This window comes from Mauremys mutica, chromosome 9 (assembly GCF_020497125.1).
Source record: "Mauremys mutica isolate MM-2020 ecotype Southern chromosome 9, ASM2049712v1, whole genome shotgun sequence".
Taxonomy (NCBI): Eukaryota; Metazoa; Chordata; order Testudines; family Geoemydidae; genus Mauremys; species Mauremys mutica.
Window position 1 is genome coordinate 65,958,602 of NC_059080.1, and position 24,027 is coordinate 65,982,628.

A 24,027-nucleotide genomic window follows, 5' to 3' on the forward strand; every position below is an offset into this window, starting at 1 on the left:
AGCCTATGCCCATCGGAGACCCGCACGACGCCTGTCTCCGCTGCCTGGGCGAGGGGCACAGAATGGACAAGTGTTCGATCTGCTCAACTTTTAAACCGCGGACGTGGAAAGAGCGGGATATCCGCCTGAAGCAGATCCTAATGGAAGCGTCGCTTCAACCACCGGCACCGTCTGCGCCGGCACCGCGAACTGCCTCGGTGCAGAGCGCACCGGCGGCACCGAGCCGCTCCACCTCCGCGGCACCGCCGATACAGAAAGCGACCGCGAAGTCGCGGCACCGCTCGCTTTCGCCGGCGAGAAAGCAGAGACTGGCGAAGGCAATAGCTCAGGCCCGCTCTGAGGACTCTGCAAGAGCGGTTGCACAGCTTGCGGCCCCCGCGGCGCCCGTGCACAAGCCGTGCACCAGACCCTTGACTCCGGCGCCGCAAGGCCCGTCGAGTCCGGCGCCGCCACGCTCCCCGGTACCGTCCGCGGTTGAGCCCCGGCTACCATCAACGCTGGAGACATTCGCCTCCGCAAGAGACCTGATCCAGCTCATAGAGGCACCGGGCCTCCAGCCCCCGGCACCGCCGGTGCAGGCCGTCGTGTCCGCAGGGAAGCCGGCTAGAATGACCCGGCCACCGTCCCTGGACAGGCAGCATGGACGACGCTCCCTGTCCCGGTCCCGTTCCCGGTCCCGCGGCAGGTCTCCATCCAGGCGCTCGCGATCTCGGCACCGCTCGCCTTCGCGGTACCGATCGCCATCAAAACGTCGGTCGCAGTCCCGGTACCGCTCGTCATCGCGGTACCGGTCGTACTCCCGACGCCGCTCGAGATCCAGGTCGCCATTGCGCCGGCACCATCAGAGATAGCCGTCCCGGCGCCGCTCTCGGCACCGCAACTCGCGCGGACGTTCGTGGCACCGTCGATCTCAATCCCGGTCGAGCTCCCAGCACCGGTCGAGCTCCCGGCACCGGTCGAGCTCCCGGCACCGTGGCGGACGTCACTCCCGGTCGCCTTCCCGGTACCGACGGGAGCAACCTCGCGCTTCTTTGCCATCCGGGGACGGACTGCCCCATTCGGCAGCGCACTCTGCCAGCGCTTCGGCACCGCCGTGGTCTTCTCTACCCGCGTCGGTCGCTTCCGGCGCGGACGGATACGGACTCCTGCCGCCCACCCCACGAGACCATCCTCAAGGGGCACAACCGTGGGGCTTTTGGGTTCCATGGGGCCAGTACGAGGCCCAGGGGGTGCCTTTTCCACCGAGGCCCCCCGCGTCAGAGCGCAAAGTCCCAGAGGCGACGGTGTCCAGACCGGCCCCTTCGACTCCAGCGGCGGATGCTGTAGCATCGGAGTCCCAAGACCACGCGCAGCCCGCACCCCCCGACGGGCAGGTGGCGAACCCATCTTCGGAGACGGTGGTCCAGGGGTTGTCCTCCTCGTCCTCGCCTGATGAGGCGGTGGCCGGTGCAGCAACTAAGGAGCCTCCCCCTATTGATGTGAGAGCTCACCAGGACCTCCTTCGTCGTGTGGCAACGGCGATGGCCTTGCCCATAGAGAAAGTGCACGAGGACGAGGACCCTATCACCAACGTGGTGGAGGCTGACATGCCGGTGCGAGTTGCACTGCCGTTTGTACGGACGGTGCAGAAGAACGCCACCACTATCTGGCAGACGCCGGCGTCCGTGCCCCCTACAGCCCGTGGTGTTGAGCGAACGTACTCTGTCCCTCCCACGGGCTATGAATACTTGTATATACATCCGACCCCGGACTCCCTGGTAGTCCAGTAGGTTAATGACAGGGAGCGGCACTGTCAACCGGCTGCGGCACCTAAGTCAAAGGACGCAAAGCGTATGGACCTGCTAGGCCGGAAGGTCTATTCTGCAGGAGGCCTGCAAATGAGGATTGCCAACCAAATGGTCCTCCTCGCCAGGTACGTCTTCGACATCCTGACGTCCCTGGCGAAATTTACCGAGCTCCTGCCGACAGCCTCCCGACAGGAATTCACGGCCATGTTGGAGGAGGGAAGGAGGTCGTCTAGATCCTCAATTTCAGCTGCCCTCGACGCTGCGGACTCGGGTGTGAGGACCTTGGCCTCCGGGGTCACGATGCGGCGTATTGCCTGGCTACAGTCTTCCACTCTGCCGCCGGAGGTCCAATATACGTTACAGGACCTTCCCTTTGATACTAAAGGGCTGTTCTCTGAGAAGACGGATTCTAGGATCCAAACTTTAAAGGACGGCCGTATCGCGATACGCACGTTAGGCATGCATATGCCAGCGACGCAGCGTAGGCCATTCCGTCCACAGCCCTCCCGACCGGCCTACCAGTCCCGGTATCGCCCTTACAACAGCCGACATCCGGCCCAAAATCGCCGTCGTCCATCCGGCAACCGCCGCAACCAGGGCCAGGCCGCTTCGAAGGCCCCGCAGGGGGCTAAACAGGCCTTTTGATGGGACGCTCGAGGGCGGCCCATCACTCTCCCTTCCGGATCCTTCCCCTCTGTTTTTCAACCGCCTATCCCATTTCTTTTCGGCGTGGTCCCGATTAACAACGGACAACTGGGTGCTCCAAACAGTCCAGTCGGGATACCGCCTGCAATTTGTTTCGCCCCCTCCTTCCCACCCACCCTCCCTGTCCTCTTCAGGGACCCCTCTCACGAGCAAGTCCTCGTACAAGAGGTCCAGACTCTGTTGAGCGTGGGTGCCATAGAAGCAGTGCCTCAAGACAGGCGGGGCAGGGGATTCTATTCCCGTTATTTTCTCATCCCCAAGGCGAAAGGCGGGCTGCGTCCTATCCTGGACCTTCGCGAGCTGAACAAGTACCTGCTCAAGCCCAAGTTTCGCATGGTCACTTTGGGGACCATCATTCCCTCTCTGGATCCGGGAGACTGGTTTGCCGCCCTCGACATGAAGGACGCATACTTCCATGTCGCGATCTACCCTCCCCATCGTCGTTACCTTTGGTTTCTGGTCAACGACACCCACTACCAGTTTGCAGTGTTGCCGTTCGGACTTTCCACCGCCCCGAGGGTGTTTACCAAGTGCATGGCGGTAGTCGCCGCAGCCCTCCATCGTCGTCAGATGCACGTTTACCCATATCTCGACGACTGGCTGGTTCGAGGTCAGTCCCGGCAACTTGTGATGGACCACATGGCAGAAATCCTGTCTCTCTTTCAGGAACTCGGCCTTCTCATCAACACCGAGAAGTCCACTTTGATTCCGACGCAGCGGGTGGAGTTCATCGGAGCGGTCCTCGACTCCACACTGGCCAGAGCCTGCCTCCCTCGCGCTCGGCACCAGTCGATGGTCTCCATCATCCGGGACCTCGTCGCCTTCCCTACCACGACGGTGCGCTCCTGCCTCCGCCTCCTAGGCCACATGGCCTCGTGCACGTATGTCACCGCGTACGCGCGACTCCACCTTCGTCCGTTCCAGTCGTGGATCGCATCGGTGTACCGGCCACACCGAGACCCCATCGACATGGTGGTCACGGTCACCAGGACGACCCTCGAGTCCCTCAACTGGTGGCTCGACCCGGAAGTCGTGTGTGCCGGAGTTCCGTTCCGCCCTCCTCGGCCGTCCGTCACTCTGACCACGGATGCCTCAGCACTCGGTTGGGGGGCCCACCTGGGCGATCTCCACACGCAGGGCCAGTGGTCGGCACAGGAGCTCGCCCTCCACATCAATGTTCGCGAGCTGCGCGCCATCCGCCTGGCCTGTCGCACCTTCTGCACCCACCTGCAAGGCCGTTGTGCGACAGTGTTTACGGACAACACCACCGCGATGTTCTACGTAAACAAGCAGGGCGGAGCCCGCTCCTCCCTCCTCTGCAAGGAAGCGATGCTCCTGTGGGACTTCTGCGTGACCCACTCCATTCACCTGGAAGCGTCCTTTCTTCCGGGAGTGCAGAACACGCTGGCCGACCATCTCAGCAGGTCGTTCCTCTCCCACGAGTGGTCCCTCCGTCCAGACGTCGCCCACACAATCTTCCGGAGGTGGGGGTTTCCCCAAGTAGACCTATTTGCCTCCAAGGAGAACAGGAAGTGCCACCTGTTTTGCTCGTTCCAGGGTCGCTCGCCGGGCTCCCTGTCGGACGCCTTCCTTTACCCCTGGACGGATCGCCTCCTCTACGCCTTCCCTCCGTTCCCGCTCGTGCACCGAGTGCTCCTGAAGCTTCGGAGGGACAGAGCTCACGTCATTCTGATCGCGCCGGCCTGGCCGAGGCAGCACTGGTATACCCTGCTGCTCGAGCTCTCCGTTCGGGAACCCATCCCCCTCCCGTTGTCGCCGACCTCATCACCCAGGACTTCGGCAAGACTCCACCACCCAACCTGCAGTCCCTCCATCTGACAGCTTGGTACCTGAGTGGCTGACTCACGCGGAGAGAGGCTGTTCTGCTGCAGTTCAACAAGTCCTGCTCGAGAGCAGAAAGCCTTCCACTCGCTCCACTTACCTGGCGAAGTGGAAGAGATTTGAACTCTGGTGTGATCATCGAGGTCTTAATCCATTCCTGGTCCCGGTCCCTACCATCCTGGACTACCTCTGGCGCCTTAAGGAGCAAGGTCTGGCGGTCTCCTCCTTGAGAGTCCACCTGGCAGCGGTATCTGCCTTTCTTCCCTCCGTGGAAGGGCGCTCCATCTTCTCGAACCCGATGGTTTCCCCGCTTCCTCAAGGGCCTGGACCGCTTGTACCCCGCCGGTGCGGCGCCCGGCCCGACCTGGGATTTGAATCTCGTCTTGGCCAAACTGATGGGTCCTCCTTTCGAGCCCTTAGCACGTGCTCCCTGCTATACCTCTCTTGGAAGACGGCCCTTCCTCATCGCTATTACATCAGCGAGACGAGTCTCGGAGCTTCGCGCTCTAACGGTCAACCCGCCATACACGGTCTTTCATGGGGACAAGGTGCAGCTTCGCCCTCATCCGGCCTTCCTCCCGAAGGTAGTGTCAGCTTTCCATCTCAACCAGGAGATCTTCCTCCCGGTGTTCTACCCGAAGCCACATGCCTCGCCTCGGGAACAGCAGCTGCATACCCTCGACGTCCGCAGAGCGCTCACTTTCTACATCGAGCGGACTAAGCCCTTCCGGCGTTCGCCCCAGCTGTTCGTAGCGGTTGCTGACCGCATGAAGGGAGAGCTGATATCCGCCCAGCGGATTTCCTCATGGGTTACAGCGTGTATCCGGACCTGCTATGAGCTGGCTCGCGTACCACCAGGCCGCGTCACTGCACACTCGACGAGGGCGCATGCCTCGTCTGTTGCCTTCCTGGCCAACGTTCCGATCCAGGACATCTGTCGAGCGGCCACCTGGTCTTCGGTCCACACCTTCGCCTCCCATTACGCGTTGGTGCAGCAGTCTCGAGACAACGCAGCCTTCGGCTCCGCGGTGTTATACTCCGCCACGTCTCACTCCGACCCCACCGCCTAGGTAAGGCTTGGGAATCACCTAACTGGAATGCATAGGAGCAATCACTCGAAGAAGAAAAGACGGTTACTCACCTGTAGTAACTGTTGTTCTTCGAGATGTGTTGGTCCTATCCATTCCAGACCCGCCCTCCTTCCCCACTGTCGGAGTAGCCGGCAAGAAGGAACTGAGGAGCGGACGGGCCGGCTGGGGTATATATTTAGCACCATAGCGGCGCCACTCCAGGGGGCGCCAGCCGGCCCGCCGGTGTTGCTAGGGTAAAAAAGTTCCGAGATGCCATGCACACGCGGCGCGCACACCTAACTGGAATGGATAGGAGCAACACATCTCGAAGAACAACAGTTACTACAGGTGAGTAACCGTCTTTTTCCTTTCTTTATGCCCTTTTTCTTTTCTCACAATTTGTCACTGCTTGTGATTTTCCACTTACATAGTTACAGTAAAGTACAAACAACTTTTTTCTAATCCCTTTATAAAGAAAAATATAATAAACACTGTGGTTTTGGGAATCTATTTAAGACTGCAGACAAAAAAGAAAGGGGCATTTTGATCCCAATTGAGTGAACTGATTTGCCTGAGAGCTAATGCAATTAGTGTATCTTCATGCTAGATACATTCTTATTAACAAAAGACATCTGCTCCCTTGGAACTATGCATCTAGGAAGATCCCATGTGAGCACTGTTGCCTTTATATTGAGAAAATCTGATGCCAGATTTCTTGTTTCAGAATGCTTTTATTCAGATGGCATTGTGGCACCCTCTAGTGGATCAGATAAACTTTCAGAGAAAAGCATAAAGTTCATAGACATAAGTTTTCATATCCGTTTTGTATAGTTTTGTAAAGTCAGTAGGGTGTAGGTGTGTCTTTTTTTTAATAGTTCTATATAAACTTTTTCATAAAAGAACTAGAGACCCTTTAAGAATTTCTCTTTATAAAGTCAAAGTCAGTTCTGCTTAAAACCAAAATCCCAGTCAAATTAATTATTTCTAAGCAATATTAAGAAATAGGTGGCTATATCTGATATTGATGGCTAAACGCCATATCGAGGAGATGTCAACAGTCTTGGATTTCCATGGTTAAGTAAGCTGGCTAGAGCTGGAATAGTTGGGATAGGGATGGGGGGGTAGGAGTTGGAGGGAAAAGGGGGGAAATACAATGACACTGGACTAGATACCTTTTAGAAGTGTATCTTGTATGTAATGGAATATGAGAATGCAGACACACCATTGTTATGATTTTCAAAGCTTGTGTGTGTTTCATATTTTTTATTTCTGCATGCGTTAAATATATGACTTAACATGTATGTATGTGATATAGTCCTATCATGAATTTGAACATACATTTTTAAGTTCCCACCCATACACAGAAAAATCAATCTATTCCTTTGCTTCTCTCCTCATTTTTCCCCTTATTATCATCTTGCTTAATCTTCAAATACCCCCTTAAGTAACCCACCAACAGCAATAATATAAGAGTTCAGATTGTGGTATGGAATCACTTTGGTTGAGATTTTCAAAGCAGTGTAGGGGATTTAGACACATCTTCAATTAATTTGAACTCTCAGTTATTGTGTTAATTTCAGATACGTTTTGCTTATATCCATGACAGTTGTAGCCATGACACTTGTATGATAAGAGAATGTTTGCAGTCAGTTGCTGTTACTGCATGTGTACTTGTTTTAATTTCTTAAAATAAACACACTACTTCCCCAGCCGTCTCAGTGAAAGGCCAAAAGAACAGCTGTGGAGTAGCCATCACCTCCTGATGGGGTGTAACTTTAGGATGGGGTTAGCCATCTTTCTGTTACAGCCATCTTCACTGATGAGAAGGAAAAGCCAGTATCTATCAACCTCCTTGCTCCATATTGCTGCCCCTCTGTTTCATTCTCATAGAGTTGTCCATTAGTTACATGCCACAGTGCCGAGGACACCTCGGAAGCTGCAATGCATGAGAGATTTTAGTGCCACTGTGAGTTCCTAGGTGTGCTCTGTATTCCAGGACATTGCAAAAGTTTGAAATGGAGCAACAGCCAAGACATGACTACTTCAGAGCTAGAGCTGTGTTTCTTGTTCGTAGTATCAGGGAAGCCAAATATTTACTTTTCACATAACTGAAATTATTTGTTGAAAGAATGTTATTTGTTGGTATAATGTTTAAATATTGATCGTTGTCCATGTTATGACTGTATATCCAGGGGCAACTTACTTAAGCTTTGTGCTGCTCAGTTTTTCTACCTGTAAAATGAAACTACTTGTCTCAGAGGGAAATTGATGAATGTTTCGTTAATGGTGATAAAGCACTTTGAAAGGCTTGGAAGTGCAAAGTTTTATTAGTAGTGAAATACATACTGCATGTATATAGATCAGGGCATCAGGGTATCTTTGCAGGGATAATTGGTCATAAAAAATGACTTTTAGTCACTCTATTAAATTGTAAATATGTAATTTAGATATTGCCACTAACACTCACAATTTATATGAACTAACTCACTCTCAAACTCTGCTGCTAGACAGAGATTAGAGAGAGATTATGGAGAATATTTGATATTTGTTGTCTGTTTGCCTGCCTGGGTAAAATACTGAGTATTCTGTGAATATTTCCCCTCAATCTTACTATGACACTGCTTGGTTTGTTTTGGCCTCATCCATAATGGTCAGCTCAAGAGTATTAAGATGCATGTCATCTCATGTCTGTACTGTGCCTGACGCAAAGGGTCCCATTTCAATTAGTCTTTTTGGGTGCCACTACAATATAAATGAAAATTTAGCTGTAAGGTCATGTAAGTATGTACAAGAATAGTTTTTTATAAACACTCTTGCAAGTGGTTACAGATTAACACTATACTATTTGATACAAGGAATAGCTTATTCAATTCAAGCTGAATGTGAATTTGCAGGTGGGTAGTTACCCATGAATTATCCATTAATTTAGCCAGGTCATGTGGAATAATTCTTCTACTCTTACAAAAAGGAGCATGGTGTTTTTAATGGCCAGGAGAAGTTAGGAAGTTGCTTTTACTTCTCATTTAAAGACAGTTCCAGCAATGGCACAGTGCCCTTTAAGAAACGGAGTAGAAATGGACTCAGAGAAAAGTATGACTTACTGCATTGCCAACAGCACTTCCTGCACTATAGTACCTAAGAATTCCCTGAAGATCTCTCATCTAAATACTGACCCAGTCAGCCCTGTTTAGATTATCAGACCTGACAAAATCACAAACCAAGGTCGTGTGGCTACAGACGATGCTGTTGAAATGGAGTAGTCTTTCTGGTTCTGAAAAAAAATCCCTCCACACAAGGGATTTTTCCCAATATTGTTATAATGAGATTCGTGCAAGTAACCACAAAAGTTACTAAACTGAAGAATATTAACTTTTATTGAATTTTTGATATTCTCCTTGGACATTCGGACACATTAAAGTCCTTTATTTTGTCCTCACCAGTTCTTTAATATCAGTGCACAGCTATGTGGCTGGATTTTTTTAAGGAAACCCCTGACCAAGAGCAGCTGTTTTCTCAACAGGAAATATTTCCTTGTCATGAGATTACGTGATCTGACCCTAATTAGAACTCTTCACTTTTCTGAGCTATTTTTGCATGCACTTACGGGAGTGTTCATGTTTTGGTTTACCTCTTCAGGAAGCCGTCTCACCCTCAGCTTGAAGCTTTTGTTAGGCATATGTCCCAAGGCTCTGAAGCCCAAATGGATGGCACCCTGAGCAGCCTGCCTCGTTACCCCAGTCATTCTTTGTGTGAAATGGGAGAACTTACACAGACAGGTAAGTTCCTGTACCACCTTCTCGGTCTCCAACAAAACATAGTCCACTTCCAGGGCTCTATGGCCCTGTTTAGATAGGAATTCAGTGTGTATTAAGTAGAACCATGTTGAAAAATGATTCTGCCAGCTAACTTTGTTTCCAATCCCAGTGTAGATGGGATATGGCCATGTCAAAAGCTGCATATACCACACACAGTCATGATAGTGTCATATACCTTGCCTACATTCAGCCTACTAATGCATCACTGTTGAGACTAGTTCTAACATGTTAAACCGCAGAACGGCAAACAGTTGCCATTTAAAAAAAAAATCAACCTTATTTCCTTTTCCCTCCTCTCCCAAACATGGAATTCCATTCTGCACCCCCTAAAAATGTACATTAGTCCAACATCCAGGAAGAATAATTAATGCTGAGTTGGTAGCAGGCTTACAGTTCAATATCTTATGATCCATCAAATTTAGACATGATTGGCAAGATTTAATTGCCAATTTTCCCCTGTGATGAAGTTGCTGCTTCTAGCCCAGGGAGATCCTGAGAGAGCAGAGGACAAATTGTGGCACTTGTCGGTATGGAAATGGAAACGGAAATGGAAATGGAAACGCTTTTTTAGATTATATGAGGGGCTTTTAATGTATGAGTTTATTTTTCTTTCTCGCTCTGAGTTCTGTTCAATTGGATTAAGTTGATATGAAGAGAGACGAATTTTACAGATGATGGGATTAAAAAGAAATTCCAATAAATTGTTTAACAATTCTAAAACATTCCTGAACTAGTTTGGCTCTAAAATATGGCATGCATAGGACACATGATGGCTTTGTTATGTGGTGTATAGTTTTCATTGGTAGCAAATGGGGATTATTTGCATAACTCTGTCATGGCTTCACTTCTTGTGAGTAACATACTGTCCCTCATTTATTCTGATAAAACGTTTATATTACACCATCATGCATTTCCTGTTTGTAAAACCGTGTTACAGTTTAGGTCAAACAGATACATTATCCTCACTATTATAATAAAAATGAAGTGTATATATCACATGATATATGAAAACATGTTGGACTCAGGTCCTCAAATGTATTTGTGTATTTTATGTGTATTATCAATTCTGGTCAACATATAGCACCTATTGTGTATAAGCTACAATCCCTGTTTGTACATTTATTTTTATTTGCTGTCCAAATATTTTCCTCCAAAATTAACAAAAGCCCTTATAAAACAAACAAACAAAAATCCCTATCTGCAAACCTAGGGAAAGGAGTCATAACACAGTTGGGTTGAAATGTGGTTGTGAGCAAGGAATTAGTTTTAGTGTTGTCAGATTTCTTACCTCAGTATATGGATTTATTTTGCTTTCTAAAAACCACACTAGCAGCACAAACCTCCGTGCTCTGGACTCCCTTTACAATATTTAAAACAATACTGAACCATTCATATCCACTGTTACTCCTGGGGGAATTTGGTGCCTAAAAAGTAAAAATTCTACGCATTTGTCAAAATAACACTACATAATCGCACCAGTTTCAATTATTTTGGTAATTTATTTCAAAATACCTCTCAGCAAGTATGTCTGTCACAATACAGACACACAAAAATTCCCTCAGAAGTAGAGAGTTAAAGAAACCCCTATGTCAACCCAGTTCCTGCTTCTCTGCCCCCTTCCCCCCCAGAGCCCAGCCAGGGGCCCCCTCCCCAGCACAGGCACTCAGACCCCCACTGCCCCCAGAGGCCTAGCTGTCCCCCCCTGCCTCCCAAAGCCCAGACACTCTCAACCCCTAGCCCTACCCCACTCCCCAGTGGCCAGCTGCCTCCCCCCATTCCAGATCAGACACTCACAGACCCTATCCTCCCAGAGCCCAGGGATCCAGAGGAAGAAACAGCCTGATGCTGGGTCCCAGGCTTGCACAGAGTTTCCTGTGTGCTGCTGTCTCTTTCCTTCAGGACATGCTGGGAACTGCAACTGCTGGGAACCCTCCAGTTCCCGCCCCCTTCCCCCAGCCTTGCCTTCTATTTGGGAGCTGGGCTCTGCCAGGTCCAGCGGCTTCTAGTGGCATCCAACATCTCTGCAGCTCATTTCTGTGGGAAAAAAGGGAAATTCTGCACGCACAACATTAATTTCTTCAAAATTCCACATTGCGCCGTGGCACAAAATTCCCCCAGGAGTACACTGTGGACCACCTGCACATTCTTCATTCCTGCCCCATAACATCATTATACCTTAATTCTATCTCTTCCCCAAATACCTCAGCCCCTGCAATACCACCCCTCTTGAGGAATCTGCAGCAATCCTGGGATAGCTTTGCAGATTCCTCAAGAGGGGTGGTACTGCAAGGGCTGAGGCCAATGTCACTCAGTGACTGATACCCTTGAGGAGGAGGATTCTTTTGATTTGACTCTGGAATTTATGGCTATGGTGACAGCCACAGGGCCACCCCAGCTGGTTTACAGATCTAGCTGGCCACAATCTGGATCTAGTGCTAGGAATGGGTTTGGAGAAGTTATGATTACACTCTCAGCATGGACTGGCCAACTAGCTATTGTTTCAGTGATCCACTCCAAGGTGATCGATGGGATCTGACAGGCTCCAGAAGGTTGAGGGAATCTAACTTTACCCCATCCCAGGACTCATACATCGGCTGTATGGGTCAGTTAGTATCCAGAGCTGACGCTCCCTGTGACAACATGTAAAGGTGCTCTGGCATGCAAAAGTAACTGAGTTCTCGCCCATCCGTTGGCTGCGCTGAACAGGGTTGTAAAAGGAAAGGGGAGTCTGTTGCAAAGGAGCCTACTGTAGGGGAAGGGTGGGACTTCTCCCTTCCCAGCCATGTGAAGCTGTAAAGGCCTGAGATGTGGAGGGTGTTTATTCTGTAGTATGAGTTGATTTGAATTTTGGTTCTGGAAATAAAGCAAGCTCTGAAGAAAGAATGGGAAGAGGCTGGTAGTTGGGACTAGATTTCCTTTCCCTAGTTTGAGAGTCTGAATGCCAGTTTATGCTCCCCTAACCCATTCCAGGTTTGTGGCATGTACTTCTTAAGGGCTGTTTATTTGTGCAAGCAGCACTGTGTTAACAGATTTCTCCTGGAAACTGAGTTAATCTCTGAATGTGGATCCATTTTATAAACCACATAGTATTTTTCATAGATCATCAGACTAGCTTTCCTGTTCAATTATTTTAAAGTTCTATATCCAGTACTACTCATGAATGAGCTGCTTTATTATTAAAGGTTATAGAACTAGCTGTTTATCTACACTGAAGAGTATAAAGAGCTAACCTATATTTCAGGTTTAGAAATGTGTGTGTGTGTGTGTATATGTGTATATATATACACTTTGTGAAATCTTCCTGGATAATAGCCAAGCTTAAGTGAAATTTGATTCCTGGGTAAGATCAACATTTTTTAACTAATTTGTGCATGTTAGAAAACTACTAATTGTCATTTCCCAAAAATATCAAAGTTCCAGACATTTCCCATAACCCGTTTATCCGAACACTGGTAACAGGATTTTTTAAATCTCTCCTAGGTGTTGTACAGCACTTACATAATGGACAGCTATTACGGGAAATTTATATAAAGAAACATAAACTGCTATCAAGTGATTGGACAGCAAAGCATCTCTACTTGGAGACAACAGGAAAAAGTCGAACCCTGCAGAGTGGGTTAGCACTTCTGTATACTTTCCTTCCAGATTTTGATTGGAAGAAAATTAACATAAAACATCAGTGGAGCACTATTTTTTGTTCTGGAAGCTGTGATTGCCCAATGAGAAACCATTACCTAGAAGAGGAGCAACGCCGCCAGTATAGCTTAAGGGTGAAAAACAGCCATTTGGAGAGAACATATGTGGATATGGCAAAAATAGTAGGCATTCCCACTAGGCAATTAAGAGCTTCTAACCCAATAGATTCTATGTTGTGCCATTTTTGCCACAATGTCAGTTTCCCTTGTACTAAAAATGGCTGCATTGACATTGAACACTTTAAGGTAATTAAGACACACCAATTAGAGGATGAGAGAGAGAGACAAGAAAAGAAACTTTACTTCTGGTATGCTCTACTGGCTGTTCATCCTCTCCTTAATCAGACTGTTAACCGGATGCAGCGCATTGCAGAAGGCAAGAAAGAAGAATTATTTGTCCTTTTCTCAGCTCATGATGTAACCTTATCACCTGTTCTCAGTGCCTTGGGCATTACAGAAGCCAGGTTTCCAAGATTTGCAGCCAGATTAGTCTTTGAGTTGTGGCAGGATGGGAAAAAACCCAGAGAACACTTCATCCGCATCCTATATAATGGGTTTGATGTCACATTCCAGACCTTGTTTTGCCGGGAGCATAACATGCATTCCAGCAAGCCCATGTGTCCTCTGGAAAAGTTTGTTCATTTTGTCAAAAGGGGCATGTTTTCAGTTTTTAATAGCACTAATTATTATGATGCATGTCGCAGGAGACCATTTTAAAGGGGGGTGTTGAGGAGAAGAAGAAATGTTAATTTATGTGTTGACACAAGGTCTGTGTGTCTGTATTGGTGGAGGGGGTGGAGTTCACCTTTTGGGTTTTCAAATTCTTGTACATTAAAGTACAAAATATTGCTTGAAACAGATTTTAATACAGTTGTATTTTCATCAAAAGACATTCTAGATGTTCTGGAGTAGAAAATAATTTGCTAGGTTATTTTAGAATGTGTATGAAAACATTTGCTAAATTATCTGTAATTAATTGATAAATTAAGTGTGCTACTGTAAACTGGACATTGCTTGAAAAAGTTTGAGTATAGGTTTGGTTCCCCTGTATTCCAGGGCTGTATTTGGACACTGCAAGTTACCATTTATAAACAAAATGGTTTTTTTCCACCATGTTATCACGATAGTTTTAATACATAACGAGCACACTGGATCAAAAGTATTTATGAATTCCAACCATCTGTAGTATAGTCTTGCTAAAGAAATCCTGTGACAGGAACATTCTTCCCTTTGCCAGAAATATTAAGGGACAAGTTGGCAGAAATACACGCATGTGTTTTGAGCATGTGCAAATGTATGCGTGTTTATTTTGCACACAGCCTTCTGAAAACTTGTTCCTCAGGTAGGTATGCTGGATGAATGGATATAAACTTCTCTTCTTTGATTGCACTTTCAGCACTTTCATAAATAGTTTGAACACAATACAGAAATGTTAAGGGTGTGTGACTGTCACTAGAAACAGATAAGTAAATACTAATATTACAGATAAATGTGAGGGGAAAATTAGAATAATAAATCAGTCAGTCTAATGGCAGAATTTTTGGATCTTTCCTATTAGTAATTGTATTCATGCTGATATTCATGTGTTTCAGTGTGATGTAGTGGTTGTTTGAGGCAGAAAGACAGCTTGACTAAACGCTCAGAAATTTTGTAGTCCAACTAGTATTTTTATAGACTAGGAAGATGTTATTTTATAAGACGAGTCTGGTACATACTGTATTGTGTGTATGTATAGCACACTACATTTTTCTTACCTGCTTGCTTTGCAAAGGGCTGTGAAAAGCTGATTTTGTACATGCTTTCCCTTGATCAGGATAAACAGACTTAGGAACAAACTAGCTTTTATGGATGATTTACCTTGAGCCACCATAGTAGGTATGAAAACTCCATTTTTAAACTACTTTCATCTCTTACAAGTAGTTAATGCAGATCCAATTTTTAATACAAATGTTTGAAAAAGATTTTCATTACTAGAGTATTGCATTTTATAATGGTGGAGTTTTTTACATGTCTAGAAATAATTATGATTTAGTTTGTGGTTTGTGACTTAATGGTGCTAGTTAATCAAAGAAAATGTAACTGAACATCAGGTTCTCTAACTTGATCAGCATTCCAGTCTCTCTGTCTCGTTTTCAAATGCTGAATTTGAATAAGTTTCTATAAATAAAGTTTTGGGGAATATTTGTACACTTGTGTGTGCTTTGAGTTCAATATAATTCTTACTTTTCTTTACTATACCCAGCTTTTAAAATTTATCTTGCAAGCTGTTGTTTGCTTCATTGATAATTTTCACTGTCACTGCATTATTTAATTTTTTTCTGCCTCCTTAAAACTGTTTCTGAGTAGGGGCTAGTAAACACACTGTAAGGTCTTAAAGAGAAATAAAGATATAAATCTTGGGTCTTTTATGTTGCATTAGGAGTGTGTAATCACAGAAAAGGTTCCTGTACCTCTGTATATGGGGCAAATTTACATTGTTCTTCTGGTGGGTTGGGAAGGGTACAGAATGCATCAAGTTGAGAGATTTAGCTCATTTTAAACAACCTTTTTTTAAACTTATTGAAAATGATCAGCTTGTCTAAAGTAGGCATTGCACTCCCTAAGTCACTCTACAAAGGGCTGCTGCAATAACTTCTTCAGGCTGATAAGCTGCTGTTGTTTGAGGCCTGTAATGGGGTATATAAACCCCACACTGGAATAGGCGTTAAGGAACAGTTTCAGGCCCAAGTGGCTCTTCCCCACCATATCTGCTGAGCTTGATAGTCAGCAGCTCAGAAGGGGAGCAGGTAGGGTAGGGGGAGAGACCTATCTTGGCACTCTTTAGCTGGAGTCCTGGCTGTAGGGACGGGGGTCTACAAGCAATGCTACCACAAGCCCTAGGGGAGGGACTAGTCTTTCCCTGGGACTAGGGAACCAGTCACTCCATCTTCTGGTGAACCATTTGTGAGGCTTTTGGATTGGGAGGGCTAGTGGTAGGGAGTGGCCCAGAGAGACAACCCTGAAGCAGTCCTCGGTGTTTGATAATGCTGCCTGTCATAGGCTCCTGGGCCAGAACCCAGTGGAGAGGGAAGGCCTAGGCTTCCTTACCAACCCCTTTCCTGTGAAAGGGTACAAACCCCTTCTCCCTGGAGCTAAGGGGTGGGATAGAGACATTGTAAACCCTGAGGCAAGGGCGTGCAGCCCACAGAGGCCTGGATGTGAGTTGCAGACTTTCTTTTGTAGGAAACCTTAGATATATATTTTGTTGCATTCTTTTAACCCCCTGGAAGGGGCTGACTCAACAGTCAATGTGTCTGGCGGCCAAGTCACATACTACCAGAAAGGAGACCGTCACAGTGCCGGGAGTGACACCAGCAGTGGATGCTAGAGACAGGACAGAGTTGTGACTCAGCTGCTAAATCCCTATGCAGCACCACCAGTAAGCACTGCCCATCGCAGACCCTTGTCCATTTTCAATCATGAGATTGGTGCTCCCTGCACATATGCACCCTCTAGCAGCATTGCACCCTTTGCTGTGTCCAGGTGCAGCAGAGAGGTCTGTTCCAGAGGATCATCTTGAGAAAAGTGTCTGTTTCTTCCTTTTATTAGGTGTGTCATGGATACCACAGCAGGGTTTACTCTTTCGCTTTCTCTTCACAGGAAGAGTCTGCTCTGAGATGTGATGGCTCTATGGTGTGGTGTCAGTGCCGTGTGTTGTGGTGGGTACAAGAATGGATTCCTCATGTCAGGAGGTAAAATGATGTCACAAGTGAATGTGGAGGTGGCAGGCCCACGGGTCTATGGAATTAGTTTTTGGTGCTATTCTCCAGGCCTCTGCGTGAAGTGTAGCCAAGATAGAAGGTTCCATGGGCTTCTTGGTCCTGTTCACAGAGAACAGATATCACAGACCTTGCACGTGAGCCCTGCTTGGAATTGAGTACCCAAGGAGAAGTCGGGGCTGATAGTGTAGCCTGTGTGAGTGATTGAGAGTGCTGACAGCAGCTGTTATAGGCCCCTTATGGATTCCCAGCCCTCTAGAGTCTCAGTCTGTGCCTTTTAGGGATTCACCAGTCAGAGTGGTCTCAATGTGAGACAAGCCCATGAAGGCTCAAAGTTCTGCAATTGATTGGAAACGAGAGAAACATTTTCCTTAAACATAACACCTAAACTAGATGCAAAACTGGAAGAAAACTGTAAAAGGGGCTCTATGGAAGACCCTATGGCGGAGAAGGTAAACAGCTGCACTTCCTTAGATAGACTGAGGCCTGGAACGCTTGCCTCAGTAGAGGGTACAGGTGTGCAGCCCCCACAGACACTGCTTTGGGAAAGGCTTCCATGCCCAAGGCAACGGGGGTGCCACTTCAATGAGTGTCAATGTCCAGACGCAACTTGAACCTCTGTTACTGATGAGTAACGTTTCTTCGTTTCCCGACAGCCCTCTTCACCCACAGCCTCCTCTCCGCCCTCAAACTCCATTTCGATGCCGCTTTTTCTCTCACTGCTGGCCTTGTGTGGCTGCACAGGATATTGATGGAAGAAGAAATACCCGCAGCAACTCATTTATCTAAGGCAACATAGTTTCAGACAAGAAAATAATGGGCACCAACACTCTTAATAAAATGACCTCTTTAAGAAGGTCAAAGAATGGCAACAGAACAGCACTTAGAGCTCATTGCTTAGAATTGTGCTCTCAAAACACTCAGCCTGGTATCTTTAATTACTACAAAGGCATGAGCTGAACTAATGTTGATTACTCACAATGTGGGTTGAGTGCCAATGGATTTGCAGAGCATCATGAAAAGGATCTGGGGCATTCTATATAAATGGAGGTGTAATTTGACCCTTCAGCTTTATATAAAGGCCAAAAGAAATGTGTAAGAAGAGAATTGCGTGACTAGGACATAGCAAAATGCTAAGAAATAATGAAAAAGAGGGCAAGGGTCCTAATAGTCTGTTTTTTGTTTCCAGCATTTTTGGCATCTCAGTTTGTACCACTGTGGCTATGTGCATGCATTATGGTAAATAAATAAAGGGTGGGGGAGGTATTTAACTATTTCCATGTGTTGCTGTTCTAAGATACTCAGTTTTGGTGCTGTATGAATGATTTTTATAGAGAAGTAAAGGTTATGTCAAGATTAAAAGCTAAGTGCTTTTTTTTTTTTCTCATGGAGAAAACCAGTTCACTGCATCTTTAAAGGTTTCATGTATTTTAAACTTACAGGAAATTCATTTAAGGGTTTTGCTACTACTGGAACTTTTCCAGAATTCAGACTAAAACTAGTATCTTTGCAGCATTGTAAACAAACTTGCATTACTGAAAAAGAGAGAGAATTAGGGCTGTTTGTGGGTGAGAGGAAGAGAAGCAGCATAAAATTGGGGTTCATGAGAAGAACAGGTATGACAACTCTGTGTACTGAAGCTTTCTGTTACTAGAAACCAGCATCACAAGCTTCCCCACATGACCCACAAAAATGCCTCAGTGCTAATCTGGAACAATGGTTCGGTCTCCATACGCATTCTTTCACTAGCCTGTCTGTAAAGAATGCCAGTGAATGTGCCACTCTCATGTTTTCCATTGTTTACTCTGAAAAGCACCTTAGAACCTGGATCTACTGGAGAAACGGTGCTCTATAAACCAAGATGGCTACGTTTCCTTTATGTAAAAAATACAAAGAGAAGCCCAAATGGAACAGATGAACTGAGATTTGAAGTTGATACTCAATTCTGGATCCATACTTCAGGACTTGTGCCTAACTCTATAATGGGCAAAAATGCATCACCGAATCTGGATAACCTTGAACTCTGGGGGAATTTGGGTTTGGATAAGATTCTTGATCCAGACTTTGACTCTAGTTCATCTCTAGTGGGAAGAGGTGTAACTCTTCTGCTTGGTTTGTAAGGCTATCATTTAAATATTTAAACAGTTAATCCTCAACCTGGTCTTGATCTTTTAAACTCTGCACACAGGCATATCTTATACATCCCAAATTAAATTAGTTTAAAACCTGTTAGTATATATAATAATACTAGTCCTCTGCTTCCTCACAGGGGAGTTGGGAGGCATAATTAATGTTTATATGGTACATTAACCTTAATATATTCCTAGAGACGTGGGTTCTAGAGCCATAAAGCTAGCTTGATGTCAGGATAGTCACCTCAGCCATCTGACCTGGACAGAGAGGGAGTGAGCAGAGGCACTAAAATGAAAAAATGCAGCTGATTAGAAAAAAATTGCACAGTTCAAGAAAATCAGTTTGTCACCTTTTTGAAGCCACAGGCTTTTAGGGTCTGACCCAATTCCCATGGAAGTCATTAGGAGTTAGATCAGGCCCTCTGGTGCGGAAGTAATTGTGCTAACTGAACTGTGCAGCAAGTTCAGCAGTCAATATTATTTTAAGGTTTGTAAGTAAAATGAGACTTACCAACCCCAGCACTCACAAAGCTCTTTACCGCTGGTAGAATATGCCTATGTCCCAGCATCACTTTCTTCCATTTTGAACATCCATTCAAAATGATGGAATGTTTGTGCACAAAGGGGTATTGTACATCCAGCACTGAAAGACCCGCCGCACCTCCCAGCACTTAAGGGGCTAAAGCAAAGGCCATTGCATGGCTTAGTTGCGTTCACACCACTGACCCTGCTAAGGAGATGAAATGATGAGCCAGGCAAGCCATTACATTTCATTCATGACTAGGTTTAACAGTTTTGCATCATTTATTGTCCAATTGACAGTTGAGAATGGATTTATATTTGGTACACGACTATCATTTTGCTACCTGGATGACTAGATTAGATTAGATATACAAGCCAGGAAAGCTTGACTGAATGGCTACGGGTTTAATCAAATGGACAGCATAGAAATAAAAACAGCTGACATTTTACAACAAAGCTTAAAAAAAAAATCTTGCTATCCTGAAATCCTCCAGTTGGTTTAAATAAAACTTAGGTCCTGGTTCCGGGGTGCTGAGTTCACCTACCATTCCCATTGACTACAGCTGGGGTTGTGTGTGTTGAGTGATTCTCAAACTCATACTCTTCTTGCATTTTCATGGCAGAAACAGGGCGGGTTATTTCCCATTCTTCCCTTTTATACAGTATCATTTGTGAAATGACTATGGATACTAGAATGGGTGAACTTACTTTCCCATATTTTAAACCCACTTGGAGACTGGATTGGCTTGAACCCTAGCATAATTGGCTTTGCATTCAGGAGAGCCTGAAGTAAAACCTAATGATGAAATGCGAGGATGAGAAATGGGGCAGCAGGCAGAGGGAATCTGCACTGTGCAAATACAGAGAAGTAAGACTGTGAAAATGGGCACGGATATGGGAAGGTGAGAAATCCTAACAGAAAAATAAATACTATATGTTTGCATATGTACAGATAGGGAACCCCTTTGTGTTGGCTTCCTGTTGTACAAAACTAATTTTTGCATGATTTGATGTGAAAAACAGCCCGTGGAAATTTTAATTTTTCCATGTGAAACTGCATAACTTACATATCTAACTTACATAATGGCTTGGGGGGGAAAAAGTCCTTCCTTTTGCACAGCTCTAGTGTTAGTCCCTACATCTAGGAGATATTGCTCAAAAAACATTGGGATGAGTAGGGCAGACACCGAATGGCAGATTCATGATGGTATCCAATCTTCTGCATCTATTTCTCAGCTATTGCTTTCTGGTGATGGATTAAATGCAGAGGTTGTGTTAGGAGGAGATCATAGAATCATAGAATCTCAGGGTTGAAAGGGACCTCAGGAGGTCATCTAGTCCAACCCCCTGCTCAAAGCAGGACCAAACCCAACTAAATCATCCCAGCCAGGGCTTTGTCAAGCCTGACCTTAAAAACCTCTAAGGAAGGAGATTCCACCACCTCCCTAGGTAACCCATTCCAGTTCTTCACCACCCTACTAGTGAAAAAGTTTTTCCTAATGTCCAACCTAAACCTCCCCCTCTGCAACTTGAGACCATTACTTCTTGTTCTGTCATCTTCTACCACTGAGAACAGTCTAGATCCATCCTCTTTGGAACCCCCTTTCAGGTAGTTGAAAGCAGCTATCAAATCCCCCTTCATTCTTCTCTTCTGCAGACTAAACAATCCCAGTTCCCTCAGCCTCATCATATTTCTTTTGGCCCAATCCTCTAATTTGTCTAGGTCCCTCTGTATCCTATCCTTACCCTCCAGCGTATCTACCAGTCCTCCCAGTTTAGTATCATCTGCAAACTTGCTAAGGGTGCAGTCCACACCATCCTCCAGATCGTTAATGAAGATATTGAACAAAACCGGCCCCAGCACCGACCCTTGGGGCACTCCACTTGATACCGGCTGCCAACTAGACATGGAACCATTGATCACTACCCGTTGAGCCCGACCATCTAGCCAGTTTTCTATCCACCATTCATCCAGCCCATACTTCTTTAACTTGCTGGCAAGAATACTGTGGGAGACTGTATCAAAAGCTTTGCTAAAGTCCAGAAATAGCACATCCACTGCTTTCCCCTCATCCACAGAACCGGTTATCTCCTCATAGAAGGTTAGTCAGGCATGACTTGCCCTTGGTGAATCCATGCTGACTGTTCCTGATCACTTCCCCCTCCTTTAAGTGGTTCAGAATTGATTCCTTGAGGACCTGTTCCATGATTTTTCCAGGGACTGAGGTGAGACTGACTGGCCTGTACTTCCCTGGATCTTCCTTCTTCCCTTTTTTAAAGATGGGCACTACATTAGCTTTTTTCCAGTCATCCGGGTCCTCCCCCGATCCCCATGATTTTTCAAAGATAATGGCCAATGGCTCTGCAATTTCATCGGCCAACTCCTTTAGCACCCTCGGATGCAGTGCATCCGGCCCCATGGACTTGTGCTCATCCAGCTTTTCTAAATAGTCCCGAACTACTTCTTTCTCCACAGAGAGCTGGTCACCTCCTCCCCATACCGTGCTGCAGAGTGCAGCTGTCTGGGAGCTGACCTTGTCTGTGAAGACAGAGGCAAAAAAAGCATTGAGTACACTAGCTTTCTCCACATCCTCTGTCACTAGGTTCCCTCCCTCATTCAGCAAGGGGCCCACACTTTCCTTGACTTTCTTCTTGTTGATAACATACCTGAAGAAACCCTTCTTGTTACTCCTAACATTTCCGGCTAGCTGCAACTCCAAGCGTGATTTGGCCTTCCTAATTTCACTCCTTCATGCCTGAGCGATACTTTTATACTCCTCCCTGGTTATTTGTCCAATCTTCCACTTCTTGTAAGCTGTTTTTTTGTGTTTAAGACGAGCAAGGATTTCACTGTTAAGCCAAGCTGGTCGCCTGCCATATTTACTTTTCTTCCTACACATCGGGATGGTTTGTTCCTGCAACCTCAATAAGGATTCTTTAAAATACAGCCAGCTTTCCTCGACTCCTTTCCCCGTCATGTTATTCTCCCAGGGGACCTTGCCCATCAGTTCCCTGAGGGAGTCGAAGTCTGCTTTTCTGAAGTCCAGGGTCTCTGTTCTACTGCTCTCCTTTCTTCCTTGTGTCAGGATCCTGAACTCGACCATCTCATGGTCACTGCTGTTATATCCTTGGGGGCAGCCGGTTTAGGAAGAAATCACTTGAGGTCAGACAGCTAACAAAACCACCATTTTATTTACAGACACAGAGAGCTCACTCAGCCGACTGAAGCTGGCTGAGCTAACCCATAATAATCTAACTCAGTTGCCATAGCAACAAAAACCATGACAACCAAATACACAACATATTCCTCCCCCCCTAATAAGAACATCCCCTAAATAAAACACACACTAGACTAGAGAAGGAGGGTAGACTGCCTCCATTCCCGGCTAAACCCTGGGGATTATTTTGCCCCATAACCGTGGGTTCGCCCTAGCTAAAGATCCAGCCGATGAGGAGGCCTTCTGTCTCTAGGTGGATTACGGCGAACTTCTTGTGTTATTGCACCCGAAAGCACTAGGGGCTCAGGGTCCGCAGCACGAACGGGTGAGGAGGTGGTATCAGCTCGTGCTGGGCAAAGGGGTATCTCAGCCGCCGGCAGTAATGGAGGAGAACAGTCAGGAACAGGTGACTCGTGATTCGGTGCCTCACCAGAAGAGGTGAAGTCAGACCCCTCAACTGCAGATGGGTCCTGAGGACTGGCATGACCTGGTAACAGCTGATCTACATGTCGCCGCCAGGTAAGATTCTCTGCAGTCCGGACTGTGTAGGAAACAGGTCCTGTTTGAGTGATGACTGTGGCCGGGACCCATTTAGCGCTGGAAATATAATTCCGAGCCAAAACTGGCTGTTCTGGGCTAAAGGTTCGGTCTTTTGCTCTGGGTGCCCGTCTGATGACTTGATATTGCTGCTGATGTTACACAGTTTGTCGGGGTTCAGAAGGTTTCAGCAGATCAAAGCAAGTGCGCAGCTGTCGTCCCAACATTAGAAAGGCTGGGGATGCCTGGGTCGTAGCATGAGGTGTGTTTCTGTAGGAAAGTAAGAAGGTATCCAGACGCTTTTGAATGGAGTGTTGTCCCCTTGCTGATTTCAAAGCGTTTTTCATTGTCTGCACAAATCTTTCAGCTAATCCGTTGGTGGACGGATGATATGATGCTGACGTGATGTGGTGTATCCCATTTGCCTTCATAAAATTTTGAAACTCCTGAGAAACGAACTGCGGTCCGTTGTCGCTCACAAGTTGTTCTGGCAGACCAAAACGACTAAAGAGTCCTCGTAGTTTTTGGATAGTACTCTCTGCAGAAGTGGACTGCATTATAGAGACTTCTGGCCATTTAGAATGGGCATCTATTGCCACCAAGAACATGCTTCCTTCAAGGGGGCCAGCAAAGTCAACGTGAATACGTTGCCACGGGTTTTCAGGCCAGTCCCATGGGTGTAGGGGTGCCCACTGGGGTGCATTTCTCACACCCTGACATGACATACAAGCTTTTGTCTTCTCTTCAATAGCGCTGTCCAATCCAGGCCACCAAAAATAGCTTCGTGCAATTTCCTTTATGCGCACTATTCCACAGTGACCGGAATGTAGCTGTTCTAACATCTGTGATCTCAGTGGTGGTGGAATAATGACACGTCTCCCCCACAACAAACAACCAGATTGGACCGATAACTCCGTCCGCTTGGACATGTAGGGAACAAGGTCGG

At 46.6% G+C, this 24,027-nt stretch overlaps 1 protein-coding gene across 8 annotated transcripts in view; it reads left to right on the forward strand.

Moving 5' to 3' along the window:
• The window catches only part of PXYLP1 (2-phosphoxylose phosphatase 1), a 142,328-nt gene extending 127,227 nt beyond the window's left edge, over positions 1-15,101 (forward strand). For all 8 annotated transcript variants that reach the window (XM_045031232.1, XM_045031227.1, XM_045031231.1 and 5 more), the window contains 2 exons: positions 9,041-9,180; positions 12,700-15,101. In XM_045031232.1, coding sequence (XP_044887167.1) covers positions 9,041-9,180; positions 12,700-13,631 — 1,072 coding nt within the window. In that variant the 3' untranslated portion in view covers positions 13,632-15,101. The remainder of the gene's footprint in view (positions 1-9,040; positions 9,181-12,699) is intronic.
• The last annotated feature ends 8,926 nt before the right edge of the window (positions 15,102-24,027 follow it).